General features: G+C 50.1%; 1 protein-coding gene across 26 annotated transcripts in view; it reads left to right on the plus strand.

The window, feature by feature from the left end:
• LOC110540019 (atrophin-1) overlaps positions 1–25,710 on the plus strand; it is a 102,518-nt gene that overhangs the window by 56,416 nt on the left and 20,392 nt on the right. For 2 of the 26 annotated variants that reach the window (XM_060379598.1, XM_060379600.1), the window contains exons 2-4: positions 14,834–14,906; positions 21,451–21,523; positions 23,214–23,378. In XM_060379598.1, coding sequence (XP_060235581.1) covers positions 14,834–14,906; positions 21,451–21,523; positions 23,214–23,275 — 208 coding nt within the window. In that variant the 3' untranslated portion in view covers positions 23,276–23,378. Of the gene's footprint in view, positions 1–14,833; positions 14,907–17,451; positions 17,527–21,446; positions 21,528–21,892; positions 22,109–23,213; positions 23,379–25,710 lie in introns of all 26 variants that reach the window. The other 24 variants (XM_060379594.1, XM_021626842.2, XM_060379599.1 and 21 more) reach the window with 17 other exon arrangements.

Raw genomic sequence — 25,710 nt, forward strand, 5'->3', positions numbered from 1 at the left:
AACAACCATTCGCTCTCTGCCTGGTTTTGAACGAGAAAACATGAGGCTCTCATTTCTGGCTGACAACTGTTAACAGAGATAGTGTCCCGGGGGCAGGGGTGGAAGTGGGGTGGGTGGGGGTGGTCCACATGGAGGAAGAATCTAGAAAAATCACAGAGAAATAGTCTCGTCCCTGATCAAACTGTGCCTGAGATTTGGCCCTTCTATCCAGAGCATTTAGTAAGCGAGCTAGTAAAATCTGTTTTATTAATTCTGATTTAGTTTTTTTTTTTTTTTTTTTTTTTTCATTTCTCACGTAAATCAGGCACAGGCTAACGGAGGGGTCTAAGCTTGTGTGGTATAAAGTAGCAATTAGTGGGAGTTAAAGGATGGTAGGAGTTTGTGCTGGGATGGGGGTGGCAGTGGATGCTGGGAGACAAGAAGGAAGGAAGGCTGGGGTGATTAAAGAGGGGCCTCAGGGCAGGGTTAAGAAGGAACCCCGGGGTGATTCTCTAAGCAGCAGGGGGGATTGGTAGCTGGGTACAAAGGGCAGGAGGGGAAGCAAAGTATGAGAGCACAGGCTTGGGGAAGAGCAGCTTAAAGTGGGCTTCATTAGGTTGGATAGGAGAGCAGGGGGAGGAGGGGAGACTTAAAAATGATCATTTACTGAGAGTGTGCAGAGTTCATTAGCAATAAATCTGTGTGTGCTGTCTGATTTATTCTGTAAAAGAGCCTGGGTCTAGCTGGGCGTGGTGGTGCACGCCTGTGATCCCTGCACTCCAGGAGGCAGAGGCAGGCGGATTGCTGTGAGTTCAAGGCCAGCCTGGACTACGAAGCAAGTCCAAGACAGCCAAGGCTACACACAGAAATCCTGTCTCAAAAAAAAAAAAAAAAAAAAAAAAAGGAAAAATAGAAAAAGCCTGGGCCTGCACCACCCATCTTTTAGTTTGAGTTTCAAAGATCTTGTGTGACTTGACTAGATCGTAGGATTAGTAAATGACAGAATCAGGTCTCAAACTCAGGCCGCCTGACTTCAGACTCTGCTTTTATTCATCATGCTTCTGATAACACAAGTGACACTTTAGTGCAGGTCAGACTAAGGTAGAGATTACAAACGTTGAGAGGAGGAACAAAGGACATTGGGCCAACAAAACCCTAGATATGTGCTCATCAGTCAGAAACCATACCAGGTTGCCTACCATCTATTTTCTACCAATCTATTACCAGTCAATCAATCAATCAATCAATCACCCTATCTTTCTATCTCTGTTGTCTATCTATTATTTATTATCCATCTGTTTATCTATCTATATCTATTGTCTATATCCATCTCTCTGTTACCTATCAATATATTATCCATCTATCTATCATCTATTCATCTGTTTGTCTATCTATATCTAGTCATCTACCCACCTATCATCTCTCTCTCTCTCTCTCTCTCTCTCTCTCTCTCTCTGTCTAGTAGACTTTTGGTGCTGGGGGCTGACCCAGGACCCCATGCCTGCTAAGTGCATGGCCTGCCACTGAGCATCGCCTCACTCCTGTCAGTGTTTGGAGTACGCTCTTCCTGAAGCGGTAGACATTGCCAGCAGACATGAATACTGAATAGAACACGTACTGGGCAGGTGAACAGATGACTTAGAGGCGAGGTGAGATGATTGTCTGGAAAGCCCAAGATGACTTCCAGAGAAAAATAGCTGGAAGGAAAAAAAAAAAGTTTAGGGAAATGTCCTCCTCTGGCTGGGTAGTGGTGGTACATCTTTAAATCCCAGCAGTCAGGAGGCAAAGGCAAGAGGATCTTTGTGAGTTCCAGGACAGCCAGGGCTAGGTAGAGACCCTGTCTCAAAATACCAAAACAACAACAACAACAACCAAAGCCTGATAGGCTGTTTTTCTTTTCCTTTCTTTCTTCTTTCTCCTCCTCCTTATCATCAAAACAAAAACACAGGGTCTCACTGTGTAATCAGGGCTGGCCTGACCTGAAACCTGCTTTGTGGCCTTCAGCTTGAAGAGATCTGCCTGCCTCCATCTCCTGAGTGCTGGGAGCCTTCCACCAGCAGGCTTTGCGTTTGTGAAGCGACTCTATCTATGAAGGAACACAAACTACAGGATATCTAGAGATGAGCTTTATCAGAACTGGGGCATTACACGAAGAAAACCAGAAAACTTTTGGAGAACAGAACAGGGATGAGTAGATATGGCAGACTCCTTGCTGCCTTGACAAGCTTCGAGATCGCATCAGTGACACCAGATCTTTGTACGTGAATGTACGAAATTAAGATAACCAAGAGATCCAGAAAAAAAAAAGCTTTGAATTTGCCAAAATAATCTTAAAGCTAAGAGAAAGAAAGTAAAAAAGGAGAGAAGTCAGAAAATTCCAAAGATTGAAAAAAAAATGAATATTTATCAGATATTAGTATGCTTTCTAAAGGACACTCATTAAAACTCTCATGTTAAGAATAGCTCCATTCTGTCACTGGGACAGAATGGAAAGTCCAGAAAAGGATCCAAATATTTAAGGGGATTTTTTGGTATGATAAAATGGCATTTCACTTGAATTGGGAATATATGGATGATTTTATAGATTTCATTGAGGAAGAAAAATGGACCAGTTATTACAACATAAACAGGGTTTCCAGCTTTGTGTAGTAAAGTCAGGCTGTGGAGGCCATGGTGATGTGAATGAATGAATATTTTGTTTATCCTAAGGTGGGGCACATCCTTCTAAGCATGCCATGATACCCAGAAGTCATTAAAAAAAAATGTACTAGTAAAGATGGTTCAGTGAGTAAAGACACCTGGTGCCAAGCCTGATTCCTGGGACCACCATGGCAGAAGGAGAGAATGGATTCCCACAATTGTCTTCTGATGTACATTTATGTACATGCACATAAGTAAAAATTTAATAAACTTGATTGTGAGTATTAAGAATGTAAGTACATTGAGGAAAAAGAAAAACACCATTAAGGGTTATGTATGGCGGCACACACCTAACACTTGGAAGGCAGAGACAGGAGGATCTCCATCAGTTTCAGGCCGGCCTGGACTGTATAGTAAGATATTGTTAAAACAACAACAAACAACAGAGTTACAAGGTTGGCTGCATAATGAAGCCAGCCTCCCAAAAAAGGCGGGGGTGGGGAGGGGAGGTGGAGGCTAGAGAGAATGGCTCAGTGGTTAAGAGTACCTGTTTTTCTTTCAGAGAACATGAGTTCAGTTCCCATAATCACCTGTGCTCCGGGGATCCAACACCCTCTTCTAGCCTCTGCAGGCACCCAAACATAGGCCATAGATACACACACACACACACACACACACACACACACACACACACTTAATAAAGAGGAAAGTACAGAAAGGATAAACAATAGAAAAAAATTTCAATTTTGTCTTTAATGTTCAAAGAGCATTTACAGACTATTAAGAAAAAGACAAATATTTCATGGGTAACGTGGGCAAAGGGCATGGACAGGCAATTCAGAAAGAAAATAACCAAAGATAAGTGAAAAGGTCCATAACTCTGTATGTCCACGCAGGGGCTCGTCCGCGCCAACAGGAACCACTCTTCAGTGCCTTGCATTCACTTCTGGAGGCTGATAAGACCCGGGCTGGTGAGATTGTGGCTTATGTCCCAGGCAGTGGTGTAGGGCAAGGGGAAGCTGACCTTTTGACATTGCAACATGACGTTGTCATCTGCAGAGCTCATGCTCGAGAACTGTGCAATCGGTTTCTAAGAAACCACACAAAGCAAAACAAAACTCATGTTTAAAGAAAGCTTATGATTTCAGTTTGGGCCTTTTTATAGCTATCCAAGGCTGCCTGTGGCCCAGGCTGCAGATTGGACATTCATGAAGGCGTTCTGAAGGGCAGCCTAGTCAAATTAAAACTACTGTCTCCTCCGCTGCAGTAGTCTCGTTCGCCAGTGTTTAGTCTAAGGAGCTGCAAAGTACTAAAATGAGCAAAGAGATATGTATGAGGATGTTTATCCCAACGTTGTTGACGACAGGAAAATCTTAACAACATCCTACGTGATCATCAGTAGAGACCCAGGAACATAAAGAAGACGCACACATACAATGGAGTACTATGGAGTAATTAGAATAATTTTGTAAAGCTCTATTTATTGACATAGAAAGATGTCTATGACATATTGTTGAGCAGGAAAAGCAGGTGTCAGCGAGAACAGTATGTATAATACAACTCCTTAGCTATAAAATTATATACATGGCGCTCCATGTGTATATATGCATAGAGATATGTCTGCAAGCCTGTTCACCAGAATGCTGGGAGTTATATCTGGGTGATGGGATTTTTTACTTTCTTTTTCATACTTTTGAGGCATTGGTTTGATTTGAGCTTTATAATGAAGATGAATCATGGTTTTCAACCAGCGCAAATGATAAAGTATTTCCACTTGGGAAGGAAGAAAGTGTTAACTAGGAGGACAGAGCACTTGGTGGCTCAGTTAGTGTGGATAAAGGCATGACGTGCAAAGCCTGAAGGATTGTGTTGGTGTGTGTGTGGGGGGTGTGAGTCCAAGAGAGTTGACTGTGGCAGAAAGAGGAGGCACCAGTGCATGTGATGGTGGTAGTGGCTGGAAGGCAGTGGCTGCCTCCCTCGGGGGCTCTCTCCAAGGACAAAGCGCGCTCGAGGGCTGGAGAATGAAAGCATGGGAGAGCCATGGTGACAAGATGGTAGAAGCAAGGGCATGCAAGGCCCTCGAGTCACAGAGGACATTTCTTAATGTCTGCTATATGAAAGAATGCAGAGGCACGGAGGTGAGGACAGAACACAGGACCTGACAAACAGGAGGCTGTTTGTGACCTGGGAGAGTGGTTTTGATGGAGGGGTGGGCCGTCTGTCCACTGTCATGTGCAGGAGGGAGGGTTCCAGTTACAGGATCCCTGACTGGAGGGAAAGGGATGGAGCTCTGATTTAGGACGTCAGTAACAGGCAGCTGCCCCTTTGCAGGCCCCAGCAGACATCACTAATCATTCTGCCAAGCCTGGGAAAAGCCTCAAGTCTTTCTCTCAATAGCCAGTCTGGGGGGACAATGCCAGCGGATGGGAGCTGGTGGGAAAGTGAACCTCGTGGTTTTGCCTGGGCCGGAGCACGGGCTTGCAGGATGGTGCAGAGGGAGGCATGGAAGAAGCAATGCACGAGCTAGATAGACCAAGGAGAGCTGGTCCATGAGCCTGGTCTCAAGAGATGCCTAGCCAGGATCTCGGGATAAGTGGGGCTTACGGGGTGAGCTGAGAAGTCTGAACCAGTGGGATAGTAGACACACTTACACACTGGGTCACATTGTGAAAAAGCCTGACCGTAGGTTACATGTCAGTCAGTGCACAGACATTAGAGTGCCCACAGTGTCCCTCCATCTGGGGATCCAGGGAAGGCAATTAGGGACATCACCGTTTGCAACACTGAGCATAAGGGGTCTGTTTATGGGTCCCTAGTTGCAGGCCTTGAGAGCAGAGCAGGACACAGAGAGGCTCACTCATGTCTTGGTGGGAAGACTTTCAAGGAGAAAGCTCCGTGTTTGTGTCAAAGACAGCATTTTGATTGCATCAGTGGGAAGATAGGGGGTCTTTCGGGGAGGAGGTGGAGGTTGTTCTGGACCCTTGGTAGCTCAGAGCTAGAAGAATATATGCACAGGCAGAGCTTACCTCCAGGGAAGGAACAGGCTGGAGAGAGGCCCGCTCAGAAAAAGAAAGACACTTGGAGAAGCGTAGGCTGAGGGATTAGACGTCTTTTAATCCGCAGAAACACTTTCCTAAAAATTACCCCAGTGAATATTAGTTTCTTGAGGTGTTCCACGGAAAAGGATTCTGTGTCTGTGAAATGTCGCACTCACAGGCTGGCACACGTGAATGCTATAAAGGCTCTGAGCAGTCCTGCAGGGGAGAGGTTTGTTCCATGTGGATCTTAGAATTCTTCCCGAATTCATTTGCACAAAACTTTGAATTTAAAAGTGTGTCTCCAGAAGGATTAATGGGCCAGAGAAGGTGATGTGATCTGGGGCTGTTTGGGGTCAGTGCGGGGACATGATGGAGAGGCAGATTCCAGGTCAGGTTTTGGAAGGACTCTGTACCCTGCTGCAGAAGTTTTCACTGTGGCAGAAGCAGTAAGGGATCCCAGCTCCAGTGGAGGCAAATTTCAGCCGAAGCTAAGGGAGCTCTGGGTGCGTGTTAGCATAGGCCTCAGGGGTCCTATGAGCAGGAGGGGCCTTTCTGGTTCCTCATAGCCGGTACTCTTCCTTCAGATCCTGCTGCCTCCCATCTTGGCTTTCCTCATTCTGTGTTCTACTCATGAGCCCTCACAGGCTGCAAATGAGCAGTCTGTGAAGGTGTGGACATGTGTGTGGATCCTCATCCGGCCCCAAATACACACCCTAAACTCCACATCTCAGGAGCAGCAGCTGGTGACGCCCACAGTCCTAATTGCTTTTCTGCACTCAAGAGACGATGCCCTCACCAGCTCCAGTTTTGTTGCTCATTCAGGTAATTACTGACAGGAGCCCCAGACAGGCAAGTGGGCAGCGTGTTTGCAATGTCACCCATAGGTGCCACTCAGATGGCTGTGCTAGCCTTCTCAAGTGGGAGTCTGTGGGTTAGGGGGCTGGCTTTGATCCCAGTAGGTCCATACTGAGCTGCCAGACTGAAATGGATGCCCTTACCTCAGGGGACTTGACCAGCACCATCCAGAGAATCTGTAAAGTTTCAGGTCTGGTGCAGGAGTGAGAGTGGGAAGGATGGAAATAGCAACTCCATTCAAATGGTTTGAGGATGGTTATTTGTGTCCTATTATGGGCTGGAATCCCACAGCCGGCCAAGGGAGCCCGGGGACCAGGCACCTTTCAGGACTGGAATGTGCAGAGGGCAGGGAAATTGCCTGTCTTGAGGACAGGGTTTGAGGAAAGACTTCTCAAAATAAGAGACGGTGTTACTGTTCTCTGGACATGACTACGAACCTGGAGAAAGACAAGTTCCTGACAGTTAGAATACAACCTTCTGCAGAAGGTGGGTAAGCTCCCTATGGATTTCTAGGTCTCCAAGTGACACCTAGACTATCTCCTTGCCCTCAAAGCCTCAAAAGACGCAAGGAGACCCCTTCTGAGGTTTCTTTAAGACACTCAGTAGCCTGGTGCCATCAGCAGGGGCTGACTGGGAGGTCGGGCCACCAGGGTCCTTGCTGGTGACCAGGAGAGGTGTCCTGGAATAGGCAGACGTGGGCCTCTCTTCTCCTCAGGCTTCGTGTGGGTGGCTTGTGCCACTTTCAACTTTGCTTCCTGGTTCTTTCCCGGGAGCCAGCTCCATTCCTCAGCCCGGAGTGGCGCTCCTTGGGCCGGAAACAATGTGCGTTCTCCACGACTGGGAGTGGAAGTCAGCAGTTTGGCACCGTCTGGCTGGCAGCCTCTACCAGCTTCCTTTGGCACTTTATTGGCAAAGGCGGTGACATTTCTTTCAGTTGGGTGGGTGGAGCTGTTATGCAAACTCCCGCTCTCCTCATTCGCCAGATGAATATTCATGACTCAGGCAATCTGTACCAGCCAGACTTTCCTGAGGGCGGCAGCTTTTCTTCTCTTCCTCTCTCTTTCTTTCTCCTTCTCTCCTTCCCAGCTCTTTGGAAAGCCGACGTGCAGGCTATATTTAATTTACAAATACAGAGCTATTTAGCTTGCCTTTGAGATGCAGGCTTTGGAGAGGAGGTCCTGGAGAATGGGGACAGAGGCAGAGGCTCCGGGGCCCTGACCCTGTGCCTCCAGACCCTGGAGTCTGGATGTCAGAGCCCAGGAAGCCAGTGGGGGTCCTCAGAGCTGAGAATCTCAGTGTCCCTGTGCTTGAAGAAACAGCAGCTCACATCACTAGGGGTCACAGTGGCCTCTGAGGTGGACGTGGAAATCACAAGTAGACGACGCTTGGGCCAGGCACCATCCGTCTGTCACAGCTTCTCACATCCGTTCCTGCCTGCCCTCCGCTGTGCTCCAGGCTTGAGGTCAAAGCACTGAGGACATGGGCTAATTAGTAATTAGTCATTGGCGTCCTTAGGGAGAGCCAGTCCGGATTTGGGGTCCTATTCCTGGGGGACACGGTGATTCCTTCTTTTGATGCAGTGGTACATGCCTGTAATGCCGGCATGTGGGAAGTTGGAGGCGGGAGGAGCAGGAGTTCAAGGTCAGCCTCAGCTATGTAGTGAGCTTAGGGTCATCCTGGCTTGAGCCTGTCAAAACAACAACAACAACAACAACAACAACAACAAAAAACCCCACCACCACCACCACAACAACAACAACAACGACAAAACAAAAAGAAAACAATAACAAAAAGGTTAGTCTCTTTTGTCTCTTTCCCCAAGAGGCACCAGACAACCCTGGCAGAGGGGTCCGAATCTCCAGAAATTTCCAAGAAGTTTGGTCCTAGCATGGATGTGCTCGCAGGAGTGTGGCTTGTGTGTAAATATTTATGCACAGCTTAAGTGAGTCTGTGTGCCTACATCTATGTTCAAGTGTTTGCGTGTGTGTCTGTATGTGTAAGGGCGTGAATGTGTGTGTTGAGGAAAGCCTGGGAATGTTTGCATGTGTGAACGTGCCTCTCCAGTTGAGTTGCATGTGTACCTCTGTGGGTCTGGAGGAGTTGAGTGTGTTGGTCCTTCGGGGGTGGGGGTGGGGGGGGGCTGCGGGGTGTGTGTGTGTGTGTGTGTGTGTGTGTGTGTGTGTGTGTAGGTGTTAGAGTCCGGGAGAGAAGCAGAGGGAGAAGGGTAGGGAGAGGCAGTCAGGAAATGCTTTCTGCCCCCCACCTCTCCTGATCTTTTTCCTCTCTGGGGATGGAGAGAAGGAGGAGGAGGAGAAGAAGGAAGAGAAGGAAGAGGAGGTGGAGAAGGAGGAGAAGGAGGAGGAGGAGGACCTCCCCCGCCCTCCTGCCCCGTAAGTGATACAGGTTCTATCCAAGGATGCGAACAGAAGGTTTTCCAGCACAGAGCATCCTGAAATCACTTTCTATTCCCTCCTCCTTCTTTCAGCTAATCAAAATAACAGCATTAGGCTCACCCATCCTCACTTCTGCCCACCACTCAGCTCAGGCCCAGGGGTGGGGTTGGGGTGGAGGGAGGCTGTCCTGTCCCCCCCTCTCACCCCCTTTGAGATCACCTTCCAGCCTGCAGCCAAGGAGCTGTCTTCCGGATCTCCTCTTCCCATGAGGCCCTTAGTGGCAAGAGCCAGCTGCCTCCCAGCCTGCCAGCAACTGCCAGGCTCTTCCAGAACCCACATCTAGGCCCAGTCTCATTTACAAATATGCAAATTTGCCTCTTTTCTGCTATGCAAATGGAGACATGACAAACAACTAATTAGGGTCAAAAGAAGCACTTGAACCAATTAGTGGAAGGCTGTGTCCCTTTCAGTTGGGAGGAGTCTGCTCCTTTGTCCCCTGACTTCCAGGTACTCAGTTTGGCCCTACCTGGGTGGTGGTCATGGTAGGGCCTTGTCTTCAAAAAGCTCTGCTTCACTCTCGGTCTCTCCTTAGTTTCTTCCTCTGTGAATGGAGTGATGACAGTGACTGTCTTGTCCCTCACCCTCACCCCCGAGTCATGGGAGCGGGGAAGACTTGGATGGACACAGGACTGGAGACGGTATTACAGTTACTCCTGTGGTGGCACTCCTTTACCACCCGGTCAATCATGAATGCCTGCTTACAGTGTTGTATTGAGGAGGATTCTGAGGCTAATAGATGGGAATGGATTAGTGATATCTGCAGTGGGCAGGTCCTCGGACTCTGGCAGGTTACCGGCTACGTATTTATTTGCCATGAAAGACGCAGTTGGAGCAAGAGCCTGCCTTCTCTGCCTTGATTGACTTATTTGGCCTGGAACACAGCTTCCTGGTGTAAAGCTGATACGTGAGAGTCGCCGTAATGGGCAAACATGGGATGGTTAGGCAAAGGCTCTTTGTCATCTGGGAGGGGATGTGTCAACTTAGCGTCCACATTGTCTCATTTCAGAGGTGAGGCTGTCCAAGGCTGGTGAGGGTGGGTGGCTTAGAGAGGCAGCCACAGAGACCTCTCCGGAAGGCCGGCCTGTGGACAGGGCTGCTCTCTCTGCTGCTGCAGTCTGCTGGCTTCCCTGAGCTACCCCGATGCTGTTGAACCAAGCGGGCCACGACAAGCCCGCTGGCTGGGCTCCACTGCTGGGTGTGAAATTTGGTTGAATTGGCAACTGGGAGAATGGGGCAATTGCCATTCTGCAGCCTGGGGCCTGGGCCAGGGCCAGGGCCAGTGGGTAGACGCAGGGCTGGTGGGCGGCTGAGTACTAGGGAGTTAGCCAAAGCCAGTGCTTGGCAAGAGTGAGCCAAGGATGACCTGGCTTGAGGAGAGTGTCTTCAGGGATGGTGAAAGCCAGGCTGCACTTCAGAAAACAGCCCATCAATGTGTTGCAGGCAGCGGTGGGATGTGCCAGTGTTTCTGAGCATGTGTTGGGCACATGTATGTCAGAGGACATGTCTGGGTAGGTGTGCTCTCACACAGGTGTGTGTCTCTCTATCAGTTCAAGAACACATGTGTTATGTAGTTGTACAGCCCTGTGTTGAGGTATGTGTGAGAGTGAGCCCACATGTCTGTTTTATTTTTTCTTTGCTGGTACTGGAAATGGGACCCAGGGCATTGTGCAAGCCGAGGACCCGCTCTACCTCTGAGCCCCCACGCTTATGCTCACACGGCCGTGTATAACTGAACTAGTGTGAGGGTCTCTGTTATGTCTGTGGACACATGTCTAGGTTTCTGTGGATAGCCTCGAATGTGGGTTCTCCACTCTGCCCATCTGTGCAAGAGTGTCCATAGCAGAAGCATGGGCCGCTGCCAGTGTCTGGGCATGGGCCATGCCCTTCTGCTGGCACACGTCTGTGTCAGAGCCCCTCTGTCTGGAAACATCTGCAAAACTGCTCATGCTTATGCATGTGTCAGTGAGCGTCTGTATCTGGCTCACGTGCGAGTGCATTTCTTTATTTTATTTATCTAGTCTTCTCTCTATATTACATCTGGACCACAGCTCCCCCTTCTTCCTCTCCTCCCAATCCCTCCCCTCTACCTCCTTCCTTCCTCAGATCCACTCCTCCATTGTGGGTGCTTTTCTCACAGTGTGTATGTGTCCACCTGTAAAGTAGATGCTGACTGGGCTCTTTTGTGTGTCCTCATCCTTGCCTTGAGCTGAGGCCTCCTGGGCTCTCCTGAGCCTTTGCTCTGTGGAGAAGGAAGCCTCACTCTGTTTTCCCAGGGCTTGGGGGTCTTGGAGAAGGATCTGCTGGCTCCTTGGTGCTTATTCATCCCTCCCTCTTTCCTTGTCCTCATCCCCATCCCATGTTCTTTCTGTTTCCCTTCCATCACCCCTGCCCCACTCTCTCCTTCTTTTCCTTCCATTCTCTCAATTCTCTTGAAGAGACTGGGCCTTGAGCTGCTGGGCAGGCCTCTGTTGAAGCTCCACTCCCATAGACTCACTCCAGAGTCGCACAGGGGTTAAATTAAAGCCACTGCCTTTTCACTGTGTTTATTATTTCTCTCCCTACCCTCTTCCCTTTTTCCAGCCTTAAAAAAGTTATATGTATATGTGTGTGTGTGTGTGTGTGTGTGTGTGTGTGTGTGTTTGTGTGCCTGTGTGTGCATGAGTGCTGGTGCCTACAGAGTCCAGTTGAGGACATCAGATCTTCTAGGCCTGGGTTACAGGTAGTTGTGAGCTGCTCGGCATGGGTGCTAGGAGCCAAACTTGGGTCCCCCAGAATATCAGCAGGTACTTTTAAGCACTGAGACATCTCTTCATGTCTGCCATCCTTTTAATCTGAGACAAAGTCTTAAGTGTCGGTCAGACTAGCCTGGAACTCCTGATCCCCCTGCAGGGGATACAGTCGTGTGCCACCATGCTTTCAACTGTATTTTTTTAATCAAATGGTGACTGAGGCTAAAAAGCCCCAAGTTTCTCTTTTTTCCCTGGGGTGTAGTCCCAGCCAGCCTCCTCACGGTGCTGGTGGAAGATGGCAGATAGGCTGGCTCAGACTTAACAGCATCCTTAACCCAGTGCTACTGCTGGCCCTCCTATCCATGGTGCATTTGGCCGAAACCTCAGTGCCTTTCCTGGGATTCCATTCTTCCTGGCGGGGATCAAGAGCCAGCTGTTCCTAGTGGACCTCATGGTCCCCTGGAAACCCCTCTCCCGATACATTTCTTTTATGGGCTAGCTGAAAATGTCTTATCTTTTTTAATATTTATAAAGTATAGGCTTTATTTTTACTTGACGTGTATGGGGGTTTTGTCTGCACGTATGTCCGTGTCCCATGCACATGTAGTGCCCACAGAGGCCAGAAGAGGGTGTTGGATGCCCTAGAAACCAGAGTTACAGATGGCTGTGAGCTGCCATGTGGGTGCTGGAAATCAAACCTAGGACATTTGAAGGGCAGTTGGTGCTTTTAACTGCTGAGCCATCTCTTCAACCCCCTTTGTAATGATTTTTGGTAGTCTTTGGGGCAGGGCCCGGGTCAGAGCCACCTTGCTTGTCCCACAGATCCCTGGCTCAGGGTGTGACCCCCACCAGAGCACTAAGGCTGAAAGATGGTTTTGGTAAGAAATGAGATACCCCAGCTTATACCCCACACTTACCAGGTGTCCCCGTATCTCCCCATTTCCTTGCAGCTCTTTTCCTTTGTTTATGACCGTGTTTATATTTGTATTTATTTTTTGTGAGACACAGTCTCACTATGTACTGGCTGTACTCACTGTACAGACTGTACAGACCGGAACTCACTGTATAGACCAGGCTGGCCTCAGGCTTAGAGAGGTCCTCCTGCCTCTGCCTCCCAAGTGCTGGAAATAAAGGTGTGGGCCACCATGCTTGGCCCTTTGCTAATTAAATAGAATAGAATTTACAAGAAAAACGATTAACAGTTAGAGAGTACATAAGTAAGAATAAAAATATTCAACGTCGATGGATACCATCTGAGGGGCTGGAGAGGTGGCTTTGCACTTGCTGTTCTTGTAGAGGACCTGATTCCTGGTGCACTCTTGTAGTTTCTTGCCCCATTTCCTGCAAGTGCATTCAAGGCCAAGGTGGAGGCTCCGACTAAGCCAGGGCCTGCCCACAGGAGAAGGGAACCAGACCTTAAATGAACTCAGACCAAGGTAGGAAGTCAGCCAGGCACTGGGTTGGTAGCATCTTCGAGGGCATGCTGGCTGAAGAGTGGCATGGGGAGCACTTGGGATTGCTGCCTCCCCTCTCCCCCACCTCACCCCAGGCAGCAGGCATGGCTGCTGGTTGTGCTTTACCTAGAGAACACTTCCTGAAGCAGGCCTGGACTGTTCCATGTTTGTCCATCTCTCCACTGCTTAGAACAGTGACATACAGAGAACACCTGGAATGGGGGTCGGGTCTAGCCCTTTCAGGACAGAGAAGAAGCGCTGTGGTGCAGCTGGGGCCTCAGGACACACACCTCCACTTTTCAAGTTGTTTCCTCCAAGGGGATCAGGAATTCTTTACAACCCGACTCACCCACACCAAACTAAAACTCAACCCGTTCATGGCTAAGCATAGCTTTTCTAGAACAAAGCATAATTATTGTTATTAATTATAATTATTGTTATCTTAATGTGTGGGCATTTTTAAAAAATGGGGTAGTGGTGGCAGGGTTTCACGTAGCCCAGGCTGGACACACCCTTCCTATGGCAGAGGCTGGCCCTGAGCTTCCCCACCCCACTCTCTAGGCACGCAGAAGAACTAGAGAAGTAGAGCTGCGTCTTTGCCTTTGCGGGACTGGAGAGTTTGCCTACAAGGAGTCTGACTGGCCGTTTGAGCCAGAGGCCCCTGGTTAGAACCACATTTCAATGCAGCGAGTTTCTTTTGTAGTCCTGCGTCTTATTTTATGTACCTAAAAATACTGTTTTGGGGGCTGGAGAGATGGCTCAGCAGTTAAGAGCACTTGCTGCTCTTGCGGAGGACTTAGGTTCGATTCCCGGTACCCTCAGTGTGGCTCACAACCACCTGTAACTCCAGATCCAGGGGATTTGACATGCTCTGCAGGAACCAGGCATATACACACGCAGGCAAAACACCCATGCACAGAAAGTAAAAACACATACATAATGAGAACACTGTTTGAAGCCAGGTGTGCCGGCACACACCTATCATCTTAGCCCTCAGAAACTTCGGCAGGAGGATGACAAGTTTGGAGCCCACCTGGGCTGCATAAGCAAGGCTCTTTCTCTCCTATAGATGCGTAGCTGGGGATGCGGCCGTGTTGGTAGAATGCTTACGTAGCACGAGTCAAGCCCCGGGTTTGAGTCTCAGCACTGTATAAACTGGGTGGGTGGTACAGACTTGTAAGTCCAGCGCTCAGGAGGTAGAGCTGGGAGCCTTGGGGCAGGGAAATGCCCCAGGAGGGAGAGAGCTGGTTTGCAGGGGAGGGAGAAAGGCTGCTTCTGTGCAGGGGGTGAGTTGACAATTCATCTGTCAGGGCTTCTGGGGTCAGATAGCTTTTCCCTGGGTGGGAAAAGACTTCCCTGGGCTTCTTTGGACGTGATCTAAGAGGTAGCCAACCTGGCGAAGTTCTCCTTTCGCCAACCCTGAGCAACTCAAGCCACTCTGGGAATTTGAAAATGGTCCCTTGCTACTGGTTTCTGCTTGTGCTGTTTGTGTAAAAAGTTTTCGGCCAAGCCACCTGTTTTGCCTCAGCACAGTAGCTGATCTTGGGTCCTTTGAAGGTGAGCTTCAGACTGAGGCAACATTGCAGCATCCCGAGTCTGGGTGGCTTCTAAGCCCCGCCGCTCAGTGGCAAGCTGCTCTGAGTTTCAGAGTGGGGTCTTGATGGTCTCTCTTTCTGTTTCTGCAGATCTTTTCCTGGAGTTTCACGGCCCTCACCCTTGGCTGGGACCGTCTTTGTAACCGTCTGGTTCAAAACCAAGGTGGGCGTGTGGATGGTATCACTGACGCTCAGCCTGGGCAAAAGCTGAGATAGCCTGACAATGGTGGAGCTGACTCTAGAGTCCCGGTACCTGACTCCTGACTCCTGACCCCTGCAGCGGAGTGCGGAGCTAGAACAGCGGGGAGCTGAGACAGGAAGGGAAGGCAGCCTGGGTCCCCGTTGATAAGCGCATCATGCTTGCCGCCTGAAGCACCTCTGTGGATGGGGAGCCAGGGACGGTCTATTAGCTTTCTCCCGCTGTCCCCCGAGGGTGTATTTGTCTGTTTTGCATTTTTTCCAGGCTGTAGTTAGACAACTCCCGGTCCTGAGGGGGGAGTGCAGCGAAGAGAAAATGTCAGGGCGACACGCCACCAAGATAACATTAGCGAAATATCAAGTCCTTTATGATGTCAGGAGGGATTCCTTCCCGCTGCCGAAGCCGCCTAATGACATCATAAAATAGGCCTGCGGCAGCCGCCGTCCCCCGGAGTCATCAATCAGGCCTGTCTGCGGAGGGCTCTGGGATGCAAGATGGGGGCGCAAGATCTTAAACTCAAAGGAGGCCTCAACACGGCAACGACGCCACGCAGGGCTGAGGGACTGAAGACACCTAAGGGCTCTGAAAAGGCCAGGTCCTTGTGGCTCATGTGGGCTCAAGGAGGCAGGCGTGAATCCTGAATTGTATCCCACCCCCAAGATCTTGAGGCTGCGTGCCCTAAAGCTCCGCAGGAAGGCTAGCTTCTAGCCAGGAGAACTTTGTGGTGCTGAGCCGGAAGAGTGCTGGCTGACCTCTGGCTCCAGGGACACCAAAGTAGACATGGAAAGACACTGCTGAGAGCATGGGTTTGCCCATGCAGTGCAACGAGCTGCAGGGTCGACCCCCCTAGAAGCATACAGAGGGTGCCCTTGACTCCTTTGAGGCAGGTGTCTGCTTCTGAATGTCCTGTGTTTGCATGTGTGAGCACCTTTATCTATCCCCGGGGAGTGTTCAGGGATCACGCACAAAGGGTCTGAGACGTCTGTTCATGTCTATGCTTGTGGGCACACTTGTTCACCTGTGTTGGGTGTGCCTGCCTTACTGTCTAGGGACCTCTCTGTATGTCCACGGCTTGTGTCTGTCGAATGGCAGATGCCGGCGGGCAGATGTTAGAGGGGACCAGGAAGCCTGACGGGAGAAAGAAGATCCTGGAGGGTGAGTGGGTACACGGGGCACGTGTGCCCAGCACATCCGTGCCTCATCCCTAGCTGAGAATGGTATCGTGTGTCAGAGTCATCCAGGAAAGCTGTCAAGCCTCCCTGTGCTCCAGTCTCTCCTCAGATCAGTGCATCTGGCTTTCAGGAGACAGGGCCCAGGCACTGCAATTTTAAAAGGCTCTCTAGGTGATCCTAAAGGACAGCCAGGGTGGAGGACCAAGGTTGCACGGAACCTTGCTATTTCCGTGGTCTGAGGGTTATCTGCATTGACGTCACACCAGGGGCTTCTAAGAAACACAGAATCAGGCCCTGAGATGGACCCCACGAGTCACACTTCAGTTTGCATTTGGCCAGGGTCCCAGGAGACCTGTGCATCGGCTCAAGGCTGAGAACCCTGGAGCTAGGCCTTTCAGCTAGAGCATGCAAGAAGACATATTTGCTGACTCCTGGGAGATTCTCCTGCAGCCTGGTCTGAGCAGTCTGGGAAGGGGCCTAAGGACTTGCTTTTCCTTCTCTTTTTTAAAAGTTGTTGTTGTTATTATTATTGTGATGATGATGGTGATGGTGACAACGATGTTGGCAATGTGTGTACGTGTGTGGGGAGGTCAGAGGACCTCTGTGGAGCTGCTTCGCTCCTTTCACCTTACATGGGCGCAGGCCTACTTGCTTTTCTAATGAGTGAGTTCCCAGGCGCTGCTGTTCCTGAGCCTGCTGTCCAGAGACCATGTGGGAAAAATGATTGGCACAGCTGTGGCAGATGGAGAAGGAAGTGGATCTTTCTGTCTCTGTTTCTTTGTCTTTCTTTCTTTCCCTCCCTCCCTCCCTCCCTCCCTCCCTCCCTCCCTCCCTCCCTCCCTCCCTCCCTCCTCTTCTTTCTTTCTTTCTTTCTTTCTTTCTTTCTTTCTTTCTTTCTTTCTTTCTTTCTTTCTTTCTTTCTGTGTACAGTGTAAGGAGGGCAGAATGAAAGGAGAGATCATATTCTCTTCAGGAGCCTGCCTTTCTTAGGGTCTTGATCTCCCTGCTCCAGGGCCAGACCAAAAATGGGGCAACTTAGGGGAACATGTAGCGGAGGAGGCACTGACTGGTACTTGGGCCCTCTCTGGTTTCTATGGCGCTCACTCCCACAGTACCTTCTCTTTAAAAAAAAAAAAAAAAAAAAAAAGACTGGTGACAGGATTCTTCTCTAGTTCCTTGAAACCCAAGTCTAAGAGTCAGGCTCTCCCAATTTTAACAGTGTGCCTACCCATCTTCATGGGACTTACCATCCCTAGAGGCTCAGGAATCCAGGCAGCTAGACATCAGATTTCCTGGTACACTCTGGGTCATGAGACTTTGTGTTTCATTCTCTGCAGTTGGCGGCAGTCTTTTACCAGAATGGTTAAAGTTTGATTGACGTGGAAGGGAGGAGCCAAGAGCGCTTAGTGGAGGTAACTTACATGTGTTTTCAGGGAGGAAGCTTACTGGGGACCCTGCCCCCTCTTAGCCTCTTCCCCTTGCCAGGGGGTCCTTCCCAGGCTGGCAAACTGTGGATCGGAGTTCCACCTGGGAGGGGTGTGTGTTAGAAGCAGGCATCTCTCCCACAGGGCAGCCAGCCTTCTTTGTCTGTTTGTCCATCTGGAGGGGAGGTAAGAAGCGGGTGGAGGTACCAGTGGGAACAGCAGACAGGCAGGCCGGGGCTCAGCTGCAGCCGCTGTCCTGCCTGGAGCTAGGAGGTAGAATCAGCACCTCCTTTGCCTGCATCTCTGCCGCCTGCATCGGCGGAGCAGATAGTGATCAGCCAGAATACCAGAGGTGTGAGGCAGGCATGACCTCACCCAGGGTGTGCCTGCTCCATGAGCTCTGCCAGGCCACCCTCCCTGCTCGCTTCCCCCCACCAACCAGGTTAGACAACAAAGCTTCAGCCAGCGACAGCAGGGGCGTCCCAGTGCGCTGGCTGGGTTGCAGCTGGGTTGCAGCCAGGCACAGGCAGGGAACTAGATACCTCTTTGGAACCAACTTTCAGCAAACCCTGGGGCTTCACAGCAGTTCTGACCCGTTCTTGGGCTCTGGGTGCTGGGACACTTGGGAGGTAGAGCTGGGGCCAGGGAGACTGACTGATTTGCAACTAAAATCACATGCCAAGCTTACGGGCCAAAAGAAGGGATGTTGATTCTCTCGAACGATGGAGGGGACTTGGAGGCCCACCTCAGCTTGGGACAGGAGACAAAAATGAGGAAGCAACAGGCCCAGCAGCATGGGCCAGCAGAAGGACGCCTACTGTGTGTCTGGCATCATGCTAGCAAGTACCAATTTGGAAATCACACCCAGAAAAGCCGGAAAAAATTGTAGGAAGAATTTACCAAGCCAAATATATAAAACATCTCCTGGTAACTGCGTTTTCCCTGCATCCCAAGATTCCCATTGTGGTAAGATGGGCTGTCAAAGTCAAGTGTTAGACGGTGGACTGGCGTGGCAATGGATGGTGGCCCGCCCCTCGGAGCAGAAAATGAGCTGAGCAGTCACAGTGAGAACCCGTCCTTAGCTCCTGGTTAGGGGAGCCTGCTGTCCCTGCTGTGTCCCATCCTCACTTGACTGTCCTCATTTGCACCTGCAAGCACTCAGGCCCTGCCCACACAGTCTCACTTACCTCCTTTCCTACCCTGCTCGCACCCACCACCTCCAAAAACACCCTGCACTCACACTCACAGGCAGGCAGATGGGCCTAGGCCAGGAGCTTCGCACAGAGAGCTCTGAAGTCATCCACCTGTGAGTCGCTGATCTCCCCTCCCTCCCCGCTCCTTGATTCAAGTAGAGTCCCAGATCCAGCTGGGAATGGGACCAGGGCTCCTCGTTGCAGCTTTCCTGGCCTTGAGGGTTCAAGTGGATTTGAGAATTCCTGTTCCTCTCTGTTTCCAAGGGATCCTCGCTGGACTGTGGTGTGTGGTTCACCATGCCATTTCTTTGTCTTTTATTCAGTCCTGTGTTCTCTGGGCTTCCTGTGTTTGAGCTTCTGCTGAACTTTTGGAACCAAAGGAGAAAAAGATACATCCTTTCCCAGAGCAACAGGCTTTGAGCAAAGCTACCAGGCTGGCTGCTCTGTTCCTGAATCTCTCCCCACCTGTGTGCATTCACCTCACTTCTAACTCCCATCGTGCGTGGGTGACAATCAGCCTCCTTGTCGTTCTCATCTGCCTCCCTCCCTGCCCTTCTTCATACTGTCTTTGGATGGTAGCTAATGCCTGGTCATGTCCTTGTGCTGCTGGAGCAGTGGAAGTCTCCGAACCCTCTCTCAGAGCTGGCAATCACTGTTTCCGGCTTTGGCATTGAGACGGGCAGAGCAGGGTGGGCGAATAGAGGTTCATCTTGGGTTCTGGGTAAGGGTCTTGGCTTCTTGAAGGCCTGGAGCATGGTGGAGAGCTGACATATGAAAGAAAGGGGAGAGGAGGAAGTGAGAGAAAAGGGAGGCAGGAAGGAGGGGCTGGAAGATAGAGGCAAGAGTTAGAAGTCTGGGTAGAGAGGATGAGAAGATAGTATTCTCCCTTAATTCTCGGTTTCACTTTCTATAGCTTTACTAACCCTTGGCCAATCCAGGTCTCAAAACATTGAATGGAAAATTGTAGAGATAAACAGTACATGAGTTTTAAGTTGCATACCATTCCTTGTAACGTGATGAAAAAGCCCACTGTCCCACTCTGCTTCACCCAGGTAGTCAATTATTCCTTGTTCAGCGTATACACACGGTATATGCTACCTACCCACAGGTCCTTAACATGTATGGGACAAGGTAATAGCTGTGGCCTTAAATATCTACTGGGGAGGGAGGGGTGTCTTAGGATATGTTCCCTGTGGGTAAAGGGGTGCTCCTGGAGGGATGACAGATAAGATAGACAAGACCTCATCACCAAGCACCTCTGAAAAGCCAGTCTTTACTTAAGTAGGTTAGGGTCTGTTTCAGTACATATAGGGTGCATGACCTGTATTCTGGGCTCTAGTTGGCCTCTGTGTCTCACTCCTGCCAAGGAGGACTGGAGAGGATCCTTGGGTGTTAGGGCTTGGGAAGTGACAAGCCTCTTTTGAGGCTGGTCCGATTCTGGGATTCTCCCAGTTTCCCCTGAATGGATCCCAAATATGCTGTGGGCTTGGTACCCACCCCTCAGTTCAAGCCCCCAGAGAGTTTTGTAAGGGGTGAGAAATCAGCATTCTGGGAAATTCTGTTCATTCCTGGCAGCCTCTGGCCCTACCTTGTGTAGGCTTTTCTCAGGGCTCCTGGGAAGAAACCTGGTGCTTTTTTCTGTTCATTCTGACTATCAGTGAGCACCTGGGAAGGTTTTGATGCAGCTCACGCCACTCTGCAGATATCCCCAGGCCCTTCCTTTTGCCTGGGTGGCAGGAAACCCCACCTGAAACCCTGGCCGCTGCGAAGACCTTCGCTAACAGCCAGAAGCCATCCCATGAACTCAACCAAGGATTGTGGCAGTTTCAGCAAGTCCTTTTTTGTCCCCACAGCATGCACTCGCCCCAGGACAGAGGGGCCTTGGCAGCCTCCAGCCTGGTTATCTGATTTGGGGGCTGATGGGGTTTCTAATGGGAAAACAATATGTTAATTTCAGAATGTTCCTGATTAGATGAAAATGATATGGCATCAAAGTTACTTCCTTAATTTATTCAGAAAATAACAAGAGAGAATTCTCTGCTATGATCCTTAATTAAACCAGAGCCTCTACCTCCCAGGCAAGGCTGGCTCTGTGCTCCAGGTGCGGGGAACAAAGACGCCCCTGGCCTGAGTCTCCCAGTGGCTGGGGTCTTCACCTGGCCAGGCTGCCACTTTGCCTGTAGCAGCATTGGCTTAGGATCCTTAGGCAATGGATGCGACTCCTCCCACTTCAAGGACTCCTCAAATGTAGAGCCGTCCTAAAATCCTGTCAGTCTTCCATACCCTCATCCTGTCAGTGACCTAGATCCACAGACTTAGCAGGCAGGGTTGTTCAAGGTGGAATCCCAGGGCACCTTTAAGTCTGGAACAGCTGTAGAACACAGAAGGTACCGATGGGTCTAGGTAGGGGCTACACTGACATCAGCCGAAGAAAACTCATCCAGAGACTTTGGGGAGGATGAGATAGGCTTCTGTCAAAATCACTTCCTTCATTTACACAGTTGAAACATTAGTTTCAATGGGAAGGAAGCCGTGGTTACTTTTGGGTCCAAAAGGTCCTAGGAATCAGGGACAGAGCTAAGGGAGAGAACTTCATAGCTGGGGTCAGAATGTCACAAATTGGAGAGGAGAGAGGGTTCTGTGTATCCTCAGTTTCTCTTTTCCTTTCTCTCTGCCTGGCCTGTGGGCACAACACATGGTGGCCTGACCTGGAAGTTAGAGGACAGAGTGGCATACTTCATCGATGAGGCTCCTGAGACAGAGCCAAGACAGAAAACGAATGTTGGAACACAGTGAGTAAGTAGAGAATGGCCAGCTCAAGGTGATGGGAAATATCCCCAATCTTCCTGCTTCCAAATTGCTCATCTTCTGGTCATTCCCCACGACAGTCCTGAGTACCCATTTCTGTCTTCTAGAGGAGAGGTCAGGCAGTAAAATTTACAGTCAGGATGCAATGGTTTCAAAATTTGCTTTTGTCTCACCCTAAATCTTTCCTCCCCTGAATAGTCTGGATCATGAAAGAGGTGGCCTGAGTAGGTGTGATGTACTAAGTTAGTAGTGTGTCTGAGCCTTGTCTGGAAGCTTCTACAAGGTTTCAAAGGAAGCCTTCCTGATGCTCCTGAGGGAAGGATAGAGAATACCTTCTGCATTCCATACACTAGACAAGAGTCAGTCCCCTGGACCTGAACTATGCCTGGAATATTCTGCAGCCGGAGCTGAAAAAAGATGGCTACAGCATGGACTAGAATCATTGTCATGGAAGGAAGTCCTCCCTCCAGGGACTTCTCTTGGGATCATCTCAACTTTCCCATTGCGGTGTGCCTGTGGGTGATGCCTCCTCATCTCATTCTCCTCTCTACTAAGAAGTCTCTCATTTGGTGAGCAGTGTAGGCAGGGACTGGCTGAGGATGCAAGGGGGGGAGAATTGGATTGTGTTCTTAGTGGAGCTGCTGACTTAGAATTCCGACATCAGAAGAGTTAGGGGCCTGGGCCTTGAGGATGCAGCTGAAGAGGACCACAAAATGCGAAAATACACCAAGTCATCATGAGGGGTGGGGAGGCTGGTGTGGGAGGCAGGTGGTACCCGTGTGCATCTGAGAGACAGAGTGAGAGAGACAGGAAGAGAAGAGAGGACTGTGAAGGTGATCAAGGGTCAAAGTGAATGGAATTGGGGCATGGATGGCCCATCCCAGATGATGAAAACAACGACAGTCAGCCAGCATATATATAAAATACTGGATGCCAAGCCTGGTCCAAATTATTTTAGACATTTGTTTTAATTTTCTGTGTATGCATGTTTTGCCTGTATGTGTATCATGTGTGTGCCTGGTGCCCACAGAGGTCAGAGGAGGGCATTGGATTCCTGGAGTCACAGATAGTTGTGAACAACCATATATGTGCTGGGAATCAACCCCAAGTCCCCTGCAAGGTCATCAAGTGTTCTAAGTTGCTGACCCATCTCTGTAGTCCCATGTTCTAAATTTGTTGTATGTATTAACTATTTTAACCCTCGTAACCAACTTCAGATATTATTAGACCATTTTACATTGTCAGGGTACCAATGACAGAACCAAATACTGGAAGCAGGATTGGGACCAGACACAATTCTTGGTGTTTTTTTTCAGGGTCTTTTGTAGCTCAGTCTGGCATCCTCACTATGTAGCTGAGGATGACCTTGAACTTCTGATCCTTTTGCCTCCATCTCCTGGGGTGCTGTTGTTTTAAGCACATACCATGATGTCCTAGTTTATGTAGTTCTGGGGATCCAACCTAAGGTTTCATGCATGCTAGGTGTGGTAGTTTGAACAAGAACAGCCCCCATAGGCTCATGTATTCCAATGCTTAGTCACCAGGGAGTGGAACTATTTGAAAGGATTAGAAGGATTAGGAGATGTGGTTTGTCAGGGGAAATGTGTCTTGGGGTGGGCTTTCAGGCTTCAAGATCCCATGTCAAGCCCTGTGTCTCTCTCTCTTGGCCTACAGATCCGGATGTGGCTCTCAGACACTGCTCCAGTGCCACGTGTGCTGCCATGCTCCTACCATGATGGTGATGGACTAACCTGCAAGCAAGCCCCTGCCTTCTTTTGTAAGAGTTGCCTTGATCATGGCGTCTTCACACAATAGAACAATGACCGGGACACTAGGCCAGTACGTTACTGACTCAGCCCCATCCACAGCCCCCTAGTCCCAAATCTTAACCACTGAGAAGCTCTGCCTTTTTGGCTGTGGTTGGGGTGACCCTGGTCTATTGGCTCTGGGTTGGGTGGTTCTAGTCTCTTGGCTCTGGGTAGAATGGTTCTGGACTCATGTCTCCGGTCTCATGTTTTTGGGCTGAGTGTCTCTGGTCTCTGGGCTCTGGGTGCCGTGCCTCTCATCTTGCATTCATGCTGGGGCCTCTTGGAAGCACACTTTCCTACCAGCTTCCGGTTGCTTGCTCTTTGTTCTCAGTTGGTCTCTTGAGGGGATATGAAACAGATTCCTCAGAGCCCATATACCAAGCAGGCTGTCCTGCCAGTGGCCAACCATGGAGTCACTGAAGGAGCTTGGGGTCGGGAGGGCTGCCTGTGCTGGTGGTTGGTGTATGGGATGCACAGGGGTGAGACAGAGTAGAGTGAGGAGGTGGTGTATCTGTAGGATGAGGTCTTTGACATCCTGGTAGCACAAGATGGGGAGCATCAAGAGTGGCATGGTCCTCCTAGAAGGTCCTCTGGCCAGTGTGAGGCAGGTCAGCGGGCAGAAAGACACTATTTCCTGGGCGGAAGGTGACACAGATGACATGGCTGGGGTTGGACCTGATGGCTGAAGTGGGGGTGCAGTCCTAGAGGGGAAGGAAAAAGCCTTGGTATTCATGGTGGGCAGGACAGAGGGAGCCACAGAGAATGACTTCTGGGTGTTTGGGTAAGAGGGCAGATAGGAGATCTGAGGGTTGGCTTATGGGCATGGTGGCCAAGACATGGTTATCTAGAGAGACAACAGAGACTTTGACATGGAGGTGAGATTTGATTGATATTCCCCCCCCCCACTGGTTTAGGCTTTATTCTTTTTGTATATTTGTGTTTAAATGTGTGTGCAAGTGCGCATGTGTGCACATACATGTCTATAGAATGTACCTAGAGGCTAGAGGACAACCTTGAGTGTAGTTAGGTGCCACCTACCTTTTTTCTTTTCTTTTCCTTTCTTTCTTTCTTCCTTTCTTTCTCTCTCTCTCTCTTTTTTTGGAGATGGGGTCTCTCACTGGCTTGAAGTCTGCCATAGGTTAGGCTGGCTGGCCAGTGAGTTAGGCTGGCTGGCCAGTGAGGGGTCTGCCTGTCTCCAGCTCCCCAGTGCTGGGATTAGAAGTGCAGACCACTGTGTCTGGCTTTAGGCGGGTTCTGGGGATCATATTCAGGCCCTCCTACCTCTAAGGCAATCATTTTACAGACTGCGCTCTCTCCCCAAACCCTCCCACCCACTGTACTTTTGAGATCAACTTTTACTCTGTAGCCTAGGCTGACTGGAACTTACCACATAGCCCAGGCTAACCTCAAACTCATGGCAATCTTCCTGCCTCAGTCTCTCAGTAGGTAGGGAAACAGGCTTATACCAATCGGGCTGGCTAGGAGAAAACTCAGCCAGAGGCATCTTCAATCTTTATGTTCAAATACCACAGAAGTTCCAGGGCACAGTAGTTACAACTCTGATTCTGCAAGGATAGTTTGGATCCCCCCACACTGCTGGAAAATCAGTCTACACGCTGGGCCTTAGTTTCCTCTGCTGACAGGGCTTACTGCAGCACACACTTCTCCTGTGTGTGGGGCGTGTGAAGTGGACCGGCGATGATGATCCCTGCAGGTGGGCAGGGGACAGGGGTGGCTCTGGGCACATCTCTTTGCTTGTCTCCGGAGCCCCCTGTCCCCAAGTAAGTGACATAGTCATTCCTTTGGAATTAGGAAAATTGTCAGAAAGGAAAGAGGAGGCCTCTCTGGGCCAGGAAGGGGTGCTGATGAACCAACTCTCCTGTTTGTGGCCATCTTCCCTTCCCTAAGGCCCTGCCTCTCCCCTGCAACTCTAGGACAAGGCGGCAAAGAACCTACCATTCCCTGCCCAGAGACAGGAGCTTTCCCAGGTGGGGTCAGCATTTCTCAGCCACCTCTTTAGGCCAGGTAGTGCCACCTCAGCCCTGCCAGGGCAGACCTCAGCATCACGCTGCCCCGGGCTTTCAACCCATCCCATCCTTTGCCTTTCACTCTGCAAAGTCCTGGTAGGGCTTCTGGACCAGAGGGGCAGTGCTGATGGGTTGGAGTGAGGAGAAAGAGGTCTAAAGCCTTTCTGGGAGGTCAGAGGTCAGGCCCCTGGCCTGAGTTCCCTCTTACCCCAACCCCGACTCGGAGAGTTTTCTGACAGCAGCACGGATGACTTTGGTGTAGTTTCTGTGGTTTAATAAGCTACAAAACCGACATTATTTTAAGCCAATCTGGATATAGCACAAAAACTCTCACCC

This window comes from Meriones unguiculatus, chromosome 3 (genome assembly GCF_030254825.1).
Source record: "Meriones unguiculatus strain TT.TT164.6M chromosome 3, Bangor_MerUng_6.1, whole genome shotgun sequence".
Lineage (NCBI taxonomy): Eukaryota > Metazoa > Chordata > Mammalia > Rodentia > Muridae > Meriones > Meriones unguiculatus.